Raw genomic sequence first — 17,809 nt, 5'->3', positions numbered from 1 at the left:
CCTAAAAATCACTGGTGTTAGCAGCCATTAAATGGAGAATGTGTCTAGTAAAGATTTTATTTTTGACACTCCTAGGTTTTACATTAATGAGTTGTGATAACCTCTATGCATTGCACTTTGAGAGAGTATGAGTACTGTTTTACTGGATTATCAAAATATGTAGTTAGAATAAATTCTATTTGACTATTACTATGCACCCATTAAAGTGTTTGAATTACTGCTACATGTTTTAGATGGGGATAGGTATTGCACAAGCTAGCTCTCCTTGTGGATCATGTTAAGCCTAGCTGATTTTCCTGGGTGAGAATCAAACTCATCTTTTTTGAGGTAAATACCTTAACCATTATGCCAAACCCCAGCCTCTGCTGGCCACTGAAGGCTGCTAAGATGGGTGGTACGTAAGGAATGCAGTGAGACAGCACAAAAATATAAGAAGCTTGGACTTCCTTATATTACTGAAATTAGGGGAAGAGACACTTTAACCTATATGTAATTACTGAAGAAGCTTTGGCCCAAGTTTTCTGTGAGTATTCCAGTGCAAAGCTCGAGTATTATTTTAGTTTGATATGCCAGTTAAGTTTGTCAGCTCAATCATATTCACTTTTTATGCAAATGTAGGTTAGAAAATACCATTATGAGGCTTGAGTATTTTTTTAGTTTGATGCACCATATAGGCTTAATTGTTCACTTATATTTATTTTTTGTGCAACCTGGGGTTGCAGTTAACTATTATGTTAATAGCATCATCATCCTGGCGATTATAAATGAAAACACCATTGCTAAGATGTACAGTAGTTGTGTTTTTTTTTTTTTTTTGCACCCTGTAGTTTGTTGGATGGTGCATTTGTAACTGGTGAGAGTTGAAGGGCATCTGCTTTCTGGGACATTTTATTTTCACTGACTTATAAGTCAGTTTTTTTTATTATGGTTGTACCTGAGCTATCTCTTTTTCTGTCGTATTCCTTTAATGTTTCCCAGTCAGAAGAAACCTTTAGCTAATCTTACGTTTCCTTTACTATTAGGATTAGTAAACAAGGGGCGGCCACGGTGGTGCAGCAGTTAGCGTTGTCGCCTTACAGCAAGAGGTTCTCTGGTTCGATCCTAGGCTGGGGTGCCTTCTTTGCGGAGTTTGCATGTCCTCCCTGTGGTCGCGTGGGTTTTCTCTGGGTGCTCTGGTTTCCTCCCACATCCAAAAGACATGCTGTAGGTGGATTGGACACTCTAAATTGGCCCTAGGCACGAGTGTGTGCGTGTGTGTACCTTCCATGGAAGGTTGGATGCCGGGCTGGCAACTCGACACCATAAAACTCTACTGCCATTCATGAGCGGACAGGTGATCCTCTGTGGTGACCCCTAACCCGGGAAAAGCCGGAAGAAGAAGAAGATTAGGATTAGTAAACAAGACTGGTGTGTGTGTGTGTGTGTGTGTGTGTGTGTGTGTGTGTGTGTGTGTGTGTGTGTGTGTGTGTGTGTGTGTGCGTGTGTGCGTGTGTGCGTGTGTGCGTGTGTGTGTATGTATATGTGTGTGTGTATATTTTTATGTAAAAATATAGGAAACTCAATTAACAAGTTCTTTATTAGGACTGCATTTTTCTTCAAAGCTTAAATTATAAATTTAAAAAAAAATCCAACACATTAAAAGCTGTTTTTTAACTACAAAAACAATATTTTCTAAGTGCTATAATGTCCTCCATGGAGGGCATTATAGGGAAATAATGGACCTTCCAGGGGTGAGGAGGTCATTTGCCTGTGGCATTGTGCCTCACAACAACCCTGGAAAGTCTATTATTTCCCTGTAACATCCACCTTGTTAGGCATTACCGCTTGCATAATTTGCTGTCGTATTTACCTCCCAGGTATTTCTGAAGATGATTGCATAATATCTATATAGGAAGCAATGTAATTTCCAATTACAGTGAAAATATCTATTGCCCTCTTCTTTTGTCTACTCTTTCTGTAAGTTGTAAAGTCTAGCCTTCACTACTAGAGGAAAAGAACAGGCAGCATGGTAAGTTAGTAGGTCTGAATTTAGGAGGATAGGAGCACAGAAATGTCAGTGATATCAATTTAAACAAATCTTTTTCTGAAGAAGTCTAATTTTTATAACTTTTGAGAGAGAAGTACTAAACCTTTTAATAAAGTCCACTAAATGGTGCCATAGTTATTTTGCTTTCCTTGTTTAACAGTGGCCTTTCCTCCCTAGCTGTTTTTTTTTTGTTTTTATACAGGATATGACTTTGTTTTTACCTGATTGTTTGGGGCAAAGTGATGAAGCCATGACCACTGCCATGATCACCCAAATCTGAGCAGTGGCTCAGACACTGGACTAGCTGAAAGGTGGAGGGTGGGAATGAGCACTTAACATTTACTCATCCATCCTGGGGAGGAATAGGTTCTTGTATGTACTAGGCTTGATGCCTTTGGGGGCTATTTTAAGCCTTTACAGTTTCCCTTTTGGTGCTTGAATTAACCAATCTTATTTGGTGTTAGATTGGCCTTACCCATCCCATGGTTGATAATTATATATTACCCATAGTGAGAATAAGTGGAATCATATCAGAGATAATTTAAGGGGACCCATGTGTGGGATAAAACATTTTAGAACTGCTTATGTTCATTTTTTTTCCCAATAGTTTCTCAGTTGTTTTAGAATGATAGTTTCCGTGCCAGCCAGTTTGCTGCCTTGCATGGGGAGGCTTGCAGGCCACAGATACTATTAACTGGGGAGTCTCCTACAGGGTGTTGAGAGGAGATCTATGCCTAGCATAAAAAGGTATCATTGGATCCCACTATGTTGGACCTCTGGCATATCCACAAAACAAGCAGCACCATTATTACCCATTCTAAATAATTAAACTTTGCCTGTGATATAAATAGGACCTGCTGGAGAGAGACAGCTATATATCTCAGAGAATACCACTTCTCTGGAACAAGCTCCCCATCCATGTGAAGTAGTTTCTCCCTAACCAATTCAAGTGTAAATTGGACAACTGGATGGGAAACCGGAAATGTACCCGTGGTTTGGCACCTATGTGTCTAATGGACACAGAAGACCTCTAAGTGGCTCATCTCCCCGGCCCCTGCTTGTAAATGTTTCATCTTCCAAGCTCCTGCTTGTAAATGTTTCATCTCTCAAGTTTCTGCTTACACTACCAAGGGTACCAGAACTTGTCAGAGATTTGGTATGCATAACTAAACTTAGAGGCCCCAGTGGTCATTAGCCTAATACACGTGTATGAACCTACAAACCTATGTTGGCTTGACTGTCCCAAGCTACTGAAAATAACCTTTATTGTCCTGTGTGAGAGAGCATGCACTTGTCAGAAGATGTAGGTGGCCTTTGCTGTGACATGGGTGACCTGTAGACCACCAGGGGAGAGGTTAAGGACTTAAAGTTGAAAAGCCCTGATGGATGCCAGTATTGCAGCCCATGTCATTAGCTCTTGTCTCACTGGGAACAATTGGCCAGGTACAGCTGTCTCCCTGTAATGAATGAATGGGTCAGTGGTTTGCGAGGAGGGATGATGGATGGAAGGCAGCAGGGTACCAACAATAATATATATGAATTTCTATATAGCTTAGTAAGCATAGCCCCGTAACAAAGCGGTTTGCAGTATATTGCCCTAACTTTTACGTTAGCCACTTCTTCAGAGTATCTTTTGATTGTAACAGTTGTTAATTGTTTGAAACAAGCCAAGCAGTTTTCTTGCATTGTAAAAGAACTAAATTTATCATGGCCCTGATCTTTTGGGCAAGCCTTGAGTGATTTGACCACTTCTGCTCATGTTGTAGGGTCATAAAAACTGTATAAAAAAGGGTGCATGTGCATATGAAAAAAAAAAGTACAGGGTCGGTCTGCTAGGCAGAAACAGCCATATGACTTGTCAGTTAATTGCATTTTAATAAAAAGTTACTTTTTGTTTCAGTGTTGCATTTCCATATTGCTAATAGAATTATGTGACTTAAAGCATGTTCACTTGGTCAGTAAACACCTCAACTTTATTTCATTAATGTTCATATTTATCTAATAAGTCAGCATAAGTGACCCAGCTAGAATGTAACATACTGTGTTTTGTGGATCATGATTTCTATGTCTCAGTTCTTTTAATCTAGCATATAGTTTTTTTCATCCATTGATTAATATACTCCCAAACACACTAAGGTAGTATTCCTTGATTTACAGTCTCCAGTGCAGTAAACGAACATGACAGTGACATCAAAAGAAATTGTGAACAGTCAGCTATTTCACCTGCTGCTCCCCTGAAAACAGCGAATGTGGCCAGCCAACCGCTAGATGAACATTCTAAAGGATCAGCTAATGAAGAGAGCTCTGGAGGACCTGCAGCTATCCAAGCTGAAAAACATGAATCATGTGTCACAGGTATGAGTATGTAGCAAGTCATGAACAGCATCAAAAACATATGGTGATTTTTTTAAATCTATTTTTGGCCACTTTGTCATTTAGAACCTAATGCATCGAAGTGTGGTAACTAGCAAAATGCAACACTAAAGCAAATAAATATTCTGCAGCAGTATAACTGCACATAGCAAAATCGTTTCAATATGGCATACGAGTCATATCATACTAATGAGGTTCTTAAAGCAGCAATCCAGTAATGCTGATGTTAAATGCACATCAGTTTTTTTCAGTACTGTATAAACTGGGAACAATGAATAAGCCAAGTTAATCACTAGAGATGAATGTGACATGTTTTATCGTGTTTAATGAAGAATTATAAAAACTTGTGACTTATCAGATCTAGTTACACATTTTTTTCTGTCTTGAAATACGAATTTCCAGTTATCATTGGTAGTTAGCTGAGGAAGGCTTGATCTGTTTCACTATATTTGTTCATGAGTTAAGATCATGGAAATGTGTTAAAATATGAGGTAAAATGCAAATAAACAAGGTGTTTATGTTTGACCAAAACAGCTTTGTAGCTTTGAAAATCTAAATTTTATTAAACAGTGTTACTGTTCTTATACGTTTCTACATCTCAGGTATTATAATAATACTGTGTGAGTAGCTATTTGCCTTAGCTCTGGATAACTGATTAATGACAACAGAAGCAGCTTACTGCTTTGTGTACCTTAGCTGCATGTGTGAACCAAACAAAAGTAACAGGTTAGGACAGACACTTGAATGGTAGGGAATTAGAATTAAAAACTTTGTTCATTGCTCTTATTCTCCTCTCTAGTCTTTTTTGCTTTTACTTTAGATTATGCTAAGTATAACTGTTCTCTGCATTGGATCTGGACAGGTTTAAGGAGACTATTACATAAACAGGTAATTTTTATTTATTTTTTATTTATTTTACATTTGTTAACCGGGCTAGTCTGGCTGGATACATGTCCATTTTCAGCAGAGGCCCGAGGAGAAAAGCTCCACTATCATGCTATAACTTTACACATTAAAAAGATACTACTAATAAGATATAAATAAAACAATAATCAATCAAAGATGACATAAGAAAAACAAAGTAAAATCGATTATACAGTATTACTAGGCTTGAGTGGCTCAATACATGTATATTTTTTGCAGAGGGCTTGGAGGAAAGCTCCTGTATTATACTAGAAACTTTATATTTTTCAAAAAATCACTAGAGCAGAAAAGATACAAACATTACAAAAAGCAAGATACAATTTAAAATCCAGAGTTGGGTATGAGAGCAGGTAGTGTAACGGTTATCAGTCAGGATTCAAGCATGGGCATAGCCAGTGATTTTGCAAATGAATTCTAATCTGTTTTTTGAAAAGGTGACATGAGGCTAGGGAGGTAAGTTCAGTGGGAAGTTTATTCCAATATGATCCGATAGCGTTTGCAAATAAGGAGTCACCTGCTTTATTATGAGATTTGATAGTAGTTACTAGGAGCTTGTTGGCTGATCAAGTGAAGTAAGATTTTTATAAGGTGTTATAAGGTTTTTCAGTATGGGTGTGTTGGAAGGGTAATTTAGAATTTTAAAAGTGATGATAAATTGCTGCAGGAGTATTAGGTTTGGAAGTTCAAGCCAGTTGAGTTTCTTTAAGTTAAGACAGTGATGAGTACGGAAAGGAGAGCCAGTTGCAAATCTGGCAATGCTGTGGTAGGCTAAGTTAAGTTTCTGAAGGTTAGCTTTAGAAAGGTTGATAAAGGAGGAGAGGCATACAGAAGTGTGGAGATGAGGTGAGTTTGGGCAAGAGATACTCGGGATGTTGGAGTCAGAAAGGGCTTAAGTCTGTAAAGGGCTCCTATCTTTTTATTTACTGTCTTGATAGTTAAATCAACGTGTAAGTCAAAGTTTAGCTGATTGTCTATGGTGACACCTAGCAGTTTTGTAGAATGGTCAGGCTTGATGATAGTGCCATTGCAGGACATGATGGAAAAAGTGATTGGAGTGGATTTAAGGGTTGGGGTGAAGAGTAGAAGTTTGGTTTTTTTGGGATTTAGGAGGAGACAGATATGTTGAAACCATTTTTCTGCTGCTGTGAAAACCAATTGAGTAGAGGAGTGAAGTTCTACTGGGGATGAAGCAGAGCAGATGAGAGTAGAATCATCAGCATACTGTATACAGGTGGATGTAAAATAATGAAACCATAGAACATGCTTGATTTAGTGCTTTTACTTTGGCCACTGGAGTTTTGTTGAGCAGATTTTTGTGTTTCAGTTCTTTAATTTGGTGTTTTTTTTTGGTCAGGAACTGTTCATAGGTTCATAGATTAGTACTAAGCTAACTGCCCTTGCAAGCCATTTTAAGCCTAGCCAATTCTCCCTTGTGAGACTCAAACCCTGCACCTTGTGTTTGTAAGGCAAACACCTTAACCACTAGGACACCCTCCCACCCTTCATGTCTTCATATACTGAACTTGTCAAGATTCAGCTAAATGAGATTCAGCCCATTTCTCTAACATTGCTGTGCTGTCATGGGTAGTTAAGTGGGTGTAAGGGGCAAAGCCTCTCAAATTTTGGGATTACAGTGTGCAGCCTTCTACTCCAGGTAATTCGATTGCTGACATTGTACTGCAGCATTAGAGATACGCTGCACTCCTGAGTGTGTCATCCTTTGGATAAGATATTAAACCAGGGTCCCATCTGCTTGAGCTGGCAGTAGCTCATGTTGTAAAAGATTGCATGACACCTATGAAAAAGAGTAGGAGAAAGTCTCCAATCTCCTGTCCAAATCCTCCACCCCAGTAGAAAAATACTACGTGAATCTCCCGTAAAAAGAGGCCACTAACCTAGTGAGACTAACCCAGTCAACAAATGATAAATAAAATAAAGAACACTTTATTTTGATGAGTTTGCAGGAGCTAAATCTTACTGAGTTGTGTTTTGACAAGATAAGTTACAATAACTTACCATGAAAGTAAGAGATCATGAGTTAGTTTATTTATTTATTTTTTGCTTCTAAGTCTCCAGTATAGTAAATGAACTACAAGATGACAGCAAACAAAAATTTGAAGAATTAGATGTTTTATCTGCTTCCCAAGAAACATCAGATGTGGCCAGTTGTGTACCAGATGAACAGTCCATGCGAGAATTTAATCAAGAAAATAGTAAAGGAGTAACACCAGTCAAGGTTAGACACAGACACACCAGTGCTGGAGGTAGGAGCATACAGTGAGAAAATGTAATCTGTGTGTGTGTGTGTGTGTGTGTGTGTGTGTGTGTGTGTGTGTGTGTGTGTGTGTGTGTGTGTGTGTGTGTGTGTGTGTGTGTGTGTGTGTGTGTGTGTGTGTCTGTGTGTGTGTCCTGCAATAGACTGTCAGCTCAGCTGAGGCTAGTTTCTCTGCCTTAAACTCTGGCTCCCCTGCATCCCTCAGTTGAATTGATATAACTGGAAGAATGAATAACTAGAATCTTGACCAAGTGGAATGGCAGAAGGCTGTTACACAAAATCTGCTTGCACTGATGGCTAGCCTAATGTTTATAAGCCCATTGATTTCTTGAATCCTTTGTACTCTTGAGAAACACTGTGAAGACCAATGAATTATTAATATATTAAAGGTTTAAGAGATGCAGAAGTCTTTCTTCTTTATACAATAATATAAAAATACCCATTTAATATGGGGCTGTTTAGGGCAACACTTCTTAATATTACACAGTGAAGACTCTAACTTTGCTGGGTCATTCTTTCAGTTTTCACAGAAGTAAAGAAGACACATCACTATGGAAAGTTTTGGATGTTACCACTTAGTTTCCATAAAATAAATGCTACATATAATTCTAGCACTTGAGGTGCTACTGCTACAAAGTGATGATTATCCTGGCTTAAATCTTGCCATGTAACCATTAAAACTTGTTCTTAGTTTAACTGACATTGTGTTATCTTGCTATATTTTAATAATTATGGAATTTAACCAGTAGTTCTTCAAACCCCACAAAATAATTTTACCAGTCTAAATTGCATGCACTTAAGGTTCATAGTGACATCTGCTGCCCGTCTACAGATAAGTGATTGTTTACTTCATCACATCTTGTGCATCGCTTACTTCTGCCTAAACACATTTTCTTAGTTATGTTGTTGCATGTCGAGTAGAACCACTGGAGTGATCCCTGGGGTGTATTTTCTATTTCCCATCCACTCATCAAGATTTCTCTTCAAGATGGCCAGTGAGGTGCTCTGTTTGACATGTATGGGAAGTCTATTCCATAGCATGGGCAGTCTCTGGGTTATGAACCTGTCCCTCCAGCACATTCTGTTGATTGTGGTAATGAGGTTGAGGTCTCTGGAGCGTGTGGTGTGGAGGGATTGGGATTTCTTTAGATGTAGCATTTCTAACAGAGCTGGGTCAGACGTGGCTTTATAAGTCAAGCAGAGATCGCCTCTAAGTAGGCGATATGAGACAGAATAGTTGGAATTTTTTTGAGTCTGTCCATATAGGACAAGCGTTTATGGTCTAGGATCCTCTTTGTAAGGTACTTTTGCAGCCTCTCCAGTTGTTGCAGATGTCTAGTGAGGTACATGCCTGAATTTTCTTGATGAGAAACCTCTGAGGCCTGTCCAGCTGCTGCAGAAGTCTAGTGAGATACATACAGAAGGGAACATTGTACTCTATTATTGGTGTGATGAGAGACGAGTACAGGGGAATAATAACCTTTTTAACTTGGATGCTATACCCTTGCTTTATTAGGTGTGCAATGTGGAAGGCCTTCCTTACTACTGTGGACACCTGATGAGTAAAATTAAGGCTGCTATCAACTCACATTCCTAAATCTGTCACCACTGGGTTTGAACTTAGGGGGATATTATTAATGTTGTGACTTTGTGCGCTTGTATGTTTCTTTCTCTTTATTTATTTAAAATTGGGCAGTATTGGGAGTGTGTGTGTGTGTGTGTGTGTGTGTGTGTGTGTGTGTGTGTGTGTGTGTGTGTGTACGCATGCGTACGCATTGTGAATGTCTGTGCTCCTGTACAGCTTTATTTCATGTTGCCTTATCAACAGGGCTTTCAGTTAAGTTAAGAATGCTTGATGTAAATTTTTTTTTTTCAAGTTAGCCTCATTGTTGCCTTAATTTCTTTTGTGAGTTAAAGCCAGCTTTGCCTTCTAGAGTGATATGAATTTCAGAGAAGTGATGTCTTGGATTGCCCTTAACTGTTCCATAAAGAGTGTCACACTTACTCTCCCCAACTGCATACATGGCTCTGGCTGAAAATGTATTGCTTCCTAAGTTGAAATATGGGGTTGCTATTGTGGCTGCACTCTCCAATAGGAACTCCCACCATGTATAAACCACAGTCAACAAAATTTACCACCTTGCCCTTTTGGCAGATTCAAATACCTGTCATTATGATCATTAAAACATTTACACTGGCTTCTTAATAACTGGTGGATCCTGAAATTCAGCATCGCCCACCCTTTATGAAAGTTTTTTTTTCGGTTAGAGATCCCACTTATCCGTTCAGAAGTAACACAAATGTTACTACTTACTGAATAGACTCTATTTGGGCTTAGCAATAAGAGAGAGGGCATTTTCTAAAAATGTCCCACTTAGCTGGAACCACTAACCATGTAACACATAAGTGTATATTACATATATTATATAATATAATATTATTAGTATATATATTCACTATAATTGATATTCTACAGACTACTAAGAGGTGACCTGTGTCTAGCATATAACACATCTTCTGATCAATTACCGATGGATTTACTGCACATCATCAAGTCAAATGGCCTCAGAAGTACTTGGCCCAGGGATGTAAACCTATTCTGCAGTATCCAAAAATGGTTTGGAGGGACAGGTATATTTTGCAGAGGATAATGCTGCTGAGGGACAGACTCCCCATCCACATAAAACAAAGTTCATCCCTGTCTATTTTCAAGTGCAAATTTGATCTATGTATGTGAAAGAAAATATACCCCTGGACTGCCCCATGCACTACTAATGGACAGAGGCAGCTTCTAAATGCTTTATCCTATGAATGGGTTCCCTCAAATTATCTATGGTATGATCCCAGTTATACTTATTAGAGGTAATATAGATTTACTGACCATGGATAGGTAAGGTTAGTGTATAACCAAATGGGATAGGTCATATCAAACTCAAAAGAGAAATTGGCTAGGCTTAAAATGGTCTGAACGGCAGCTACCCTAATACTTACCTATGAACCTATGTAATGTGCATAAGAAAGAATATTGGAGGGTTATAAAAATAAACTAAGGGATTATTTCTTGAGTATTAATGTAGGTATTTTAGGGAAACCCTCAAAGTTCATAAAAACTGAAAAAGTATTTTCACAGATTTAAGGTTTGAAAAAGTGTTTCAGGAGCTTCACCTACATTTTGTCAGGAGAATATTTATTGAAGCTTCAGCTAGGTGAAATGAACAATAAAAAGTATTTTTTGTAGCTGGCAAGTGCTTTGCAAACTCACCCCTCTCACACACACACACACATATATGTGTATGTATATATATATATATATATATATATATATATATATATATATATATATCATCATCATCATCATCGTCTTCTTTCGGGTGTTCCCATTAGGGGTCACCACAGCGGATCATCTGTTTCCATTTCTTCCTGTCCTCTGCATCTTGCTCTGTCACACCAGCCACCTGCATGTCTCATCACATCCATAAACCTTATCTTAGGCCTTCCTCTTTTCCTGTTACCAGGCAGCTTCATCCTTGGTATCTTTTTCCCATTATACTCAGCATCCCTCCTCAGCACATGTCCAAACCAACATAATCTTGCCTCTCTGGCTTTGTCTCCAAACATTCCAACCTAGGCTGACCCTCTAATATACTTATTCCTAATCCTGTCCACCCTCGTCACACCCAGTGCAAATATTAACATCTTTAACTCTGTCACATCCAGCTCAAACTCCTGCCTTTTTGTCAATGCCACTGTTTCCAACCCATATAACATAGCTGGTCTCACTGCCCTCTTGTAGACCTTCCCTTTCACTCTTACTGGTACTCGTCTGTCACAAATCACTCCTGACACTCTTCTCCACCTACGCCATCCTGTCTGCACTCTCTTCCACACTCACCATTACTCTGAACTATTGATCCCAAGTATTTAAACTCATCCACCTTCGCCACCTCTACTCCTTGCATCCTCACCATTCCTCTATCCTCCCTCTTATTCACACACATATATTCTGTCTTAGTCCTGCTGACCTTCATTCCTCTTCTCTCTAGAGCATATCTCCACCTCTCCAGGGTCTCCTCCACCTTTTCCCTACTCTCACTACAGATCACAATGTCATCTGCAAACATCATAGTCCACAGGGACTCCTGTCTGATCTCATCTGTCAACCTGTCCATCACCATTGCAAATAAGAAAGGGCTGAGAGCTGATCCTTGATGTAACCCCACCTCCACCTTAAACGCATCTGTCACTCCCACCCGACCTCACTGCTGTCACACTACCCTCGTACATATCCTGTACCTCTCTTACATACTTCTCTGACACTCCCGACTTCCTCATACAATACCACATCTCCTCTCTAGGCACCCTGTCATATGCTTTCTCTAAGTCTACAAAAACACAATGCAACTCCTTCTGACCTTCTCTGTACTTCTCCATCAACACTCTTAGAGCAAACATCGCATCTGTAGCAAGGGGGTGCACTTACACCCCCCTGGAACAGGCTGATCAAAAGATTCATTTTCTTTTAAATTAAAAAAAAAGTTTTTTTTTTTTTTTTTAAGGACATTCTTCTTTAAGAACATAGGAAACAATAGAGCAAGCAGAAGGGAATGCCCTTTACAGCTGCAAGAAACCTGTTTTAGGACCCAACGGAGGACTCATCATGCGTACATCCATTGCATGGTTTTAAACACAAAAGTGCGCAGGTCTCAGAATCCCAGTCATATCATTGCTGCCAGATTCACCCACAGGAAGCAGGGATGTCAGGAGGCATACTGTACGCATTTCAGTACAGTTTATCTGGAGTTGGGGGTAGAATCTGGCAGGCACTAGGACCCCTCAGGACTGTGACTCTCGCATTCTCTTCCCGCACTTTAGTTGTGAGGGAGACAGAGTGAGACCGAGAGTGTGGACTGTGAAGAAACAGCAATACCCATCAGGTTAGTGACTACACTATATTTAATTTTCTAAATACTACCGGCTTTAAGTCTCTTATTTGTGTGAATACAGCCCCTTAAAGCATAACAATCGGAAAACAGGTTTTAATTCCTAGAGCAGTAAGTCCTGTTAAAACAAGGGCATTTGCAAACAAATTAAACAGGCATGTTTGCTGCAAATCTACTCACAGTTTCTTTATTAAAGCAAAACTTTCTTAGAAAAACAGGTTTACTTCGCCATGAAAACCTCTCTGAAACATCGGCTCAGACTCTCTCAGTGTTTACATCGCCAAGTGCTTAGCTTTCTACCAACATTTTGGTTTCATTCGCCACCATCATCCCAAGTGTCACTTTTGAATGTTAGCATTCTACCTGACAATCCTAAAGGACAGCTTGTCTTTCTAGGAAGGAAGGAACTTCCAGGGCTGCGTTTAACATGCAAGTTGCAACAAGCATGGGTTTAGTCAATCACACACATCTCACCTGCCCAGTAATATATTGAATCCTATCCGATAAAGACTTTAACAAATGAAACAGCTTTCCACAAAACTGGAAGGGGCAATGGCATGTTTAAAAATTGATAATTATTAGTTTTACTCAAATGCACCAACGAAACACACATAAGACACACAGAAAAAATCAGTAGTACGGCATTATGTGTTTAAGCGCAAAACCAGCCACCACTGATGAAAAGAACACAAAAACTATGGCAATAGCTTTTAAATGTTTGGCGACTGTGTGCATGAGTTAGTCTCTGATTGATGAAGTTCTTTATTAAAGAATGAAGCGCTTTCTATATTTTTGGGGTTCTTTTCACAGTGGCTGGTTTTGTGGTTATATGTAGATTGCCGTTCCTGTAGAAGGTTCTTTGTTTTTTTTTTTTTTGGCTAATTTAATTACCACTGCTTGAGCCATCACCAGCTACCACGTGTGAATGTGCTGTGCGCCAGCAATCAACCTTCTGCAGAGTGATTGGTGGGTTAGCAACTGGGCGGCCGGAACTGTAGGGTGAATGCCCCCCCCCCCCCATTTTGCATCATGATGACTGTCTGCCTCCTGCTGTGTTGTAGAGAAAGAATAAATTAATTTTCTGTTGTTAAGCAGCTTATTCTCTATTTGAAAAGTACAGAATGAGACTTCCCATTTGCGGCTGAGCATTTCCGTGTTTGCAGCTGCGCAGTTGCTTCCTTGCCTTTTCCCATGTTGCTGATTTGCCATTCGTTTTTGTTTGCCTGGCTGTGCCAGTTGGAACTTGTTGGTGGAGACCGGGAAATTTAAACCAAGGTGTTGTTCCACTTAATAAGTAGCTAATGCATTCTTAAGCACTCTTAGCATAACTCTCAATCTTAGCACAATGAATTTGGACAAAGCCAGCAATAATGTGTGGATAAAAGCCCCAAAATAGGGCCATATATTAAATGTTTATCTTATAAACTTAGAAAGTTGCTAGAATATCAGGATTTGTGTTTGCATGCATTTTCTGATTCTGAAGTATATGAAGTCTGATACCTCACAATTATCCAGATTTTTGCCTCATATTTTCAGATTGTTTCTCATAAAATTGTGTTTTTTTCTGGCAAATCATTGAAGACTGAAGTTGAGTTTTAGACTTCATATCCTCAGAAAATGCATACTAATGCAAACAATTTTGTTCTGTTCACTTTCTAAGGAGGTTGGGGGATGTATGTGTGTGTCATACCTCTCAACTGTACAGATTTTCACAGAGGCTGAGGTATGTGTGTTTGAGAGTGAGTGAAATGCCCTATTTAGAGTTAGCAGGTGGAATTTATTTTCAAGGAATTGTGAGCTTCAAGGGAAGAGAAGTTTACTACTGCTCATGCTAAGTCTGCTTAAAATGTGCAACTGTTTCGTTTAGCAAATTACATCACTATTGTGGTGTAGAATTTCAAAGCAGTCTTAGTAGTGCAGCAGGTAGCATACTTGCATCTTGATGTAGAGGGCTGTAGGTTCTACTCCCACCGCATGTAGATTTGTGTAGGGGGTGGAGTGTTGCAGTCCTGAGCATGTCCTTCTTTGGATGAGATGTCTAGTAACTATGAACCTGTGTTTCCACTTGCCACTTATTCCTATTGCAATATACAAGCTTAGCATTTTTTAAATGTAACATAGGCAATTTATTGTTTAAGGCCAGCCAGCAGGCACTGAATTTGTAGATGAAACACTGAAATATAAAGCTGTTTTCTAGCAACAACCTCTCCATTAGTTTCAGATCTCTTTAATGTGAAATTATTCTGATGACTTTTACTTCTGCAGAGATTGTGCATATTGACTGATATTGGTGGATTGTAATGATAGAGATTTAAGTGGCCTTTTATGGTTGAAATGTTCTGAAGTGCGCAATTTGTCATTTTTGGTTCATATGTTTTATTTCATTGCTTACTGGAAAAAAAGTTCAAAACTATAAAACGCACTCTAAGTGGTGTTGTATTAACAAGGGATATAATTCAATTTATTATATATTATAATTAATAGAATCAGGAAGGTGAATCAAAAAAGCAGTTATGCATGGTTCTGAAATGTGTGCAAGGGGCCTATGATTTGAAAACTGTCCAAAGGTAAACTTAACCTGCCACTGGCCAGATGCATTTTCTTTGAATGTGGGTTTCAAATGTAGAGACGTTTTAATGCTAAGTCTGTTTTCATTGTAAGACTATTGCTTTGTTTAAGTTTAGCAAATGTCTATCAGTGTTTGTGTTATAAAATAGGAGGTTACTAGGCTATTGGCCCTAAGGCCCTAAAATTTGAAATAAAAGTTGTAAATTAAAACCAAATATCTGTAATCATTGTAGAAGTAAAGTATAAAACAGTATGCACACCGAGAGTTTTGAACAGTATTTATGGCAACTGGGGAGAAATAGCCAAGTAATGAGATACTGGAATGGCTTTGTGTGTTGGGGGGGGGGGGGTTGAAGGGGGTGGGGTTGGGGGTGGTGCTTTGAAAGGGGCGGGGTTGGGGCGGTGCTCCGGGTTTGCACCCCCTGCAAAAAATCCTGTGGGCTCCCTTGATCTGTAGTGCTCTTTCCCGGCATGAAACCATACTGCTGATCACTAATCATCACGTCCCTTCTTAATCTAGCTTCCACTACTCTTTCCCATAATTTCATGCTGTGACTGATCAATTTAATCCCTCTGTAGTTACTACAGCTCTGCACATCACCCTTATTCTTAAAAATTGGTACCAAAACACTTTTTCTCCATTCCTCAGGCATCCTCTCACTTTCCAAGATTTCATTAAACAATCTGGTTAAAAACTCCACTACCATTTCACCTAAACACCTCCATGCTTCCACAGGTATGTCATCTGGACCAACAGCCTTTCCATTCTTTATCCTCTTCATAGCTATCCTTAATTCATCCTTGCTAATCCATTGTACTTAATGATTCAATATCCCCACATCATCCAACATTCTCTCCCTCTCATTCTCTTCATTCAACAATCCCTCAAAGTACTCTTTACATCTCCTCAACACACTCTCCTAGCTTGTGAGTATGTTTCCTTCATTATCCTTTATCACCTTTACCTGCTGCACATCTTTCCTAGCTTGGTCCCTCTGTCTAGCCAATCGGCACAGGTCTTTTTCTCCCTCCTTAGTGTCCAACCTTTCATACAACTCTTCATATGCCTTATCCTTAGCCTTCGCCACCTCTCTCTTTGCCATGCACCTCATCTCCTTATACTCCTGTCTACTTTCTTCATCTCTCTGACAATCCCACTTCTTCTTTGCCAACCTCTTTCTCTGTATACTCTCCTGTACTTCCTCATTCCACCACCATGTCTCCTTGTTGTCCTTCCTCTGTCCAGATATCATACCAAGCACCTTTCTAGCCATCTCCCTTACTAGCTCTGCTGTAGTTACCCAGCTATTTGGTAATTCTTCACTGCCACTCAGTGCCTGTCTTAACTCATCTCTGAACTCCACCTCACAATTGCCCTTTTTCAATTTCCACCATTTGTTCCTTGGTGCTGCCCTCACACTCCTCCTCCTCTTCTTGATTACCAACGTCATCCTACAAACCACCATCCTATGCTGCCTAACTACACTTTCCCCGGTCACCACGTTACAGTCTCCAATCTCCTTCAAACTGGCCCTCCTACATAAGATATAATCTACATGTGTGCGTCTTCCTCCACTTTTGTATGTCACCCTATGCTCCTCCCTCTTGTTAAAATATGTATTCACCACAGCCATGTCCATCCTTTTCGCAAAATCCACTACCATCTGACCTTCTGCATTCCTTTGTTTAACACCATACCTACCCATCACTTCCTCATCCCCTCTGTTCCCTTCACCAACATGCCCATTGAAATCTGCTCCAATCACCACTCTCTCACCCTTGGGTGCAGTCATCACCACTTCATCCAACTCACTCCAAAATTTTTCTTTCTCATCCATCACACACCCAACTTGTGGAGCATATGCACTAACAACATTCATCATTACACCTTCAATTTCCAGCTTCATAAACATCACTCTATCCGACACTCTTTTCACCTCCAAAACACTCTTAGCATACTGTTCCTTCAAGATAACTCCTACGCCATTTCTCCTCCCATCCACACCATGATAAAACAATTTGAACCCACCTCCGATCCACCTAGCCTTATTCCCCTTCCATCTCGTCTCTTGCACACACAATATACCAACCTTCCTTCTGTTCATCATATCAGCTAGCTCTCTCCCTATACCAGTCATACTGCCAACATTCAAAGTCCCAACCCTCACTACCACAGTCCTAGCCTTTCTCCTCTCTTCCTGCCTTCAGCCATGCCTTCCACCTCTTCTCCTCCTTCAGCCAACAGTAGCCCAATTTCCGCCAGCACCCTGTTGGCTAACAGTACTGGTGGCTGTCGTTGTTAACACGGGCCTCAACCGATCCGGTATGGAAATATTTACTAGTGTCCGCATGAATTATTTGGTGAAGTTTTACACCGGATGCCCTTCCTGATGCAACCCTCCCCATTTATCTGGGCTTGGGACCGGCACAAAGAAATGCACTGGCTTGTGCATCCCCATTCAACCATGGATCAAAAAGAAAAGCCCATACACTCTTGCATCAATGCAGAACAGAAGAAACCAAACTGCCAGAGAATTTGCTTGTAAAAGTGATGTGGGCATCCACTTTTCAGTTATCCAAAAGTAACACAACTACAAATATGGGACAAAATAGAGATTGTATCAGTACCCCTATGTTTAGTTGCAAAAGAATGTGTGGCAAAATTAACTTTGTTCAGCTCTTATTTAGAAATGCTTTCAAAGA

At 39.7% G+C, this 17,809-nt stretch overlaps 1 protein-coding gene across 4 annotated transcripts in view; it reads left to right on the top strand.

Annotated features, from left to right (window-relative positions):
* Window positions 1-17,809, top strand: part of LOC122802629 — a 1,172,105-nt gene that overhangs the window by 720,451 nt on the left and 433,845 nt on the right. For all 4 annotated transcript variants that reach the window (XM_044072319.1, XM_044072318.1, XM_044072317.1 and 1 more), the window contains one exon: window positions 4,184-4,381. In XM_044072319.1, coding sequence (XP_043928254.1) covers window positions 4,184-4,381 — 198 coding nt within the window. The remainder of the gene's footprint in view (window positions 1-4,183; window positions 4,382-17,809) is intronic.

The sequence above is a fragment of the Protopterus annectens genome, chromosome 5.part0 (genome assembly GCF_019279795.1).
Source record: "Protopterus annectens isolate FY-2018-M chromosome 5.part0, PAN1.0, whole genome shotgun sequence".
NCBI lineage: Eukaryota > Metazoa > Chordata > Ceratodontiformes > Protopteridae > Protopterus > Protopterus annectens.
This window is presented reverse-complemented; position numbering and strand designations above follow the sequence as displayed.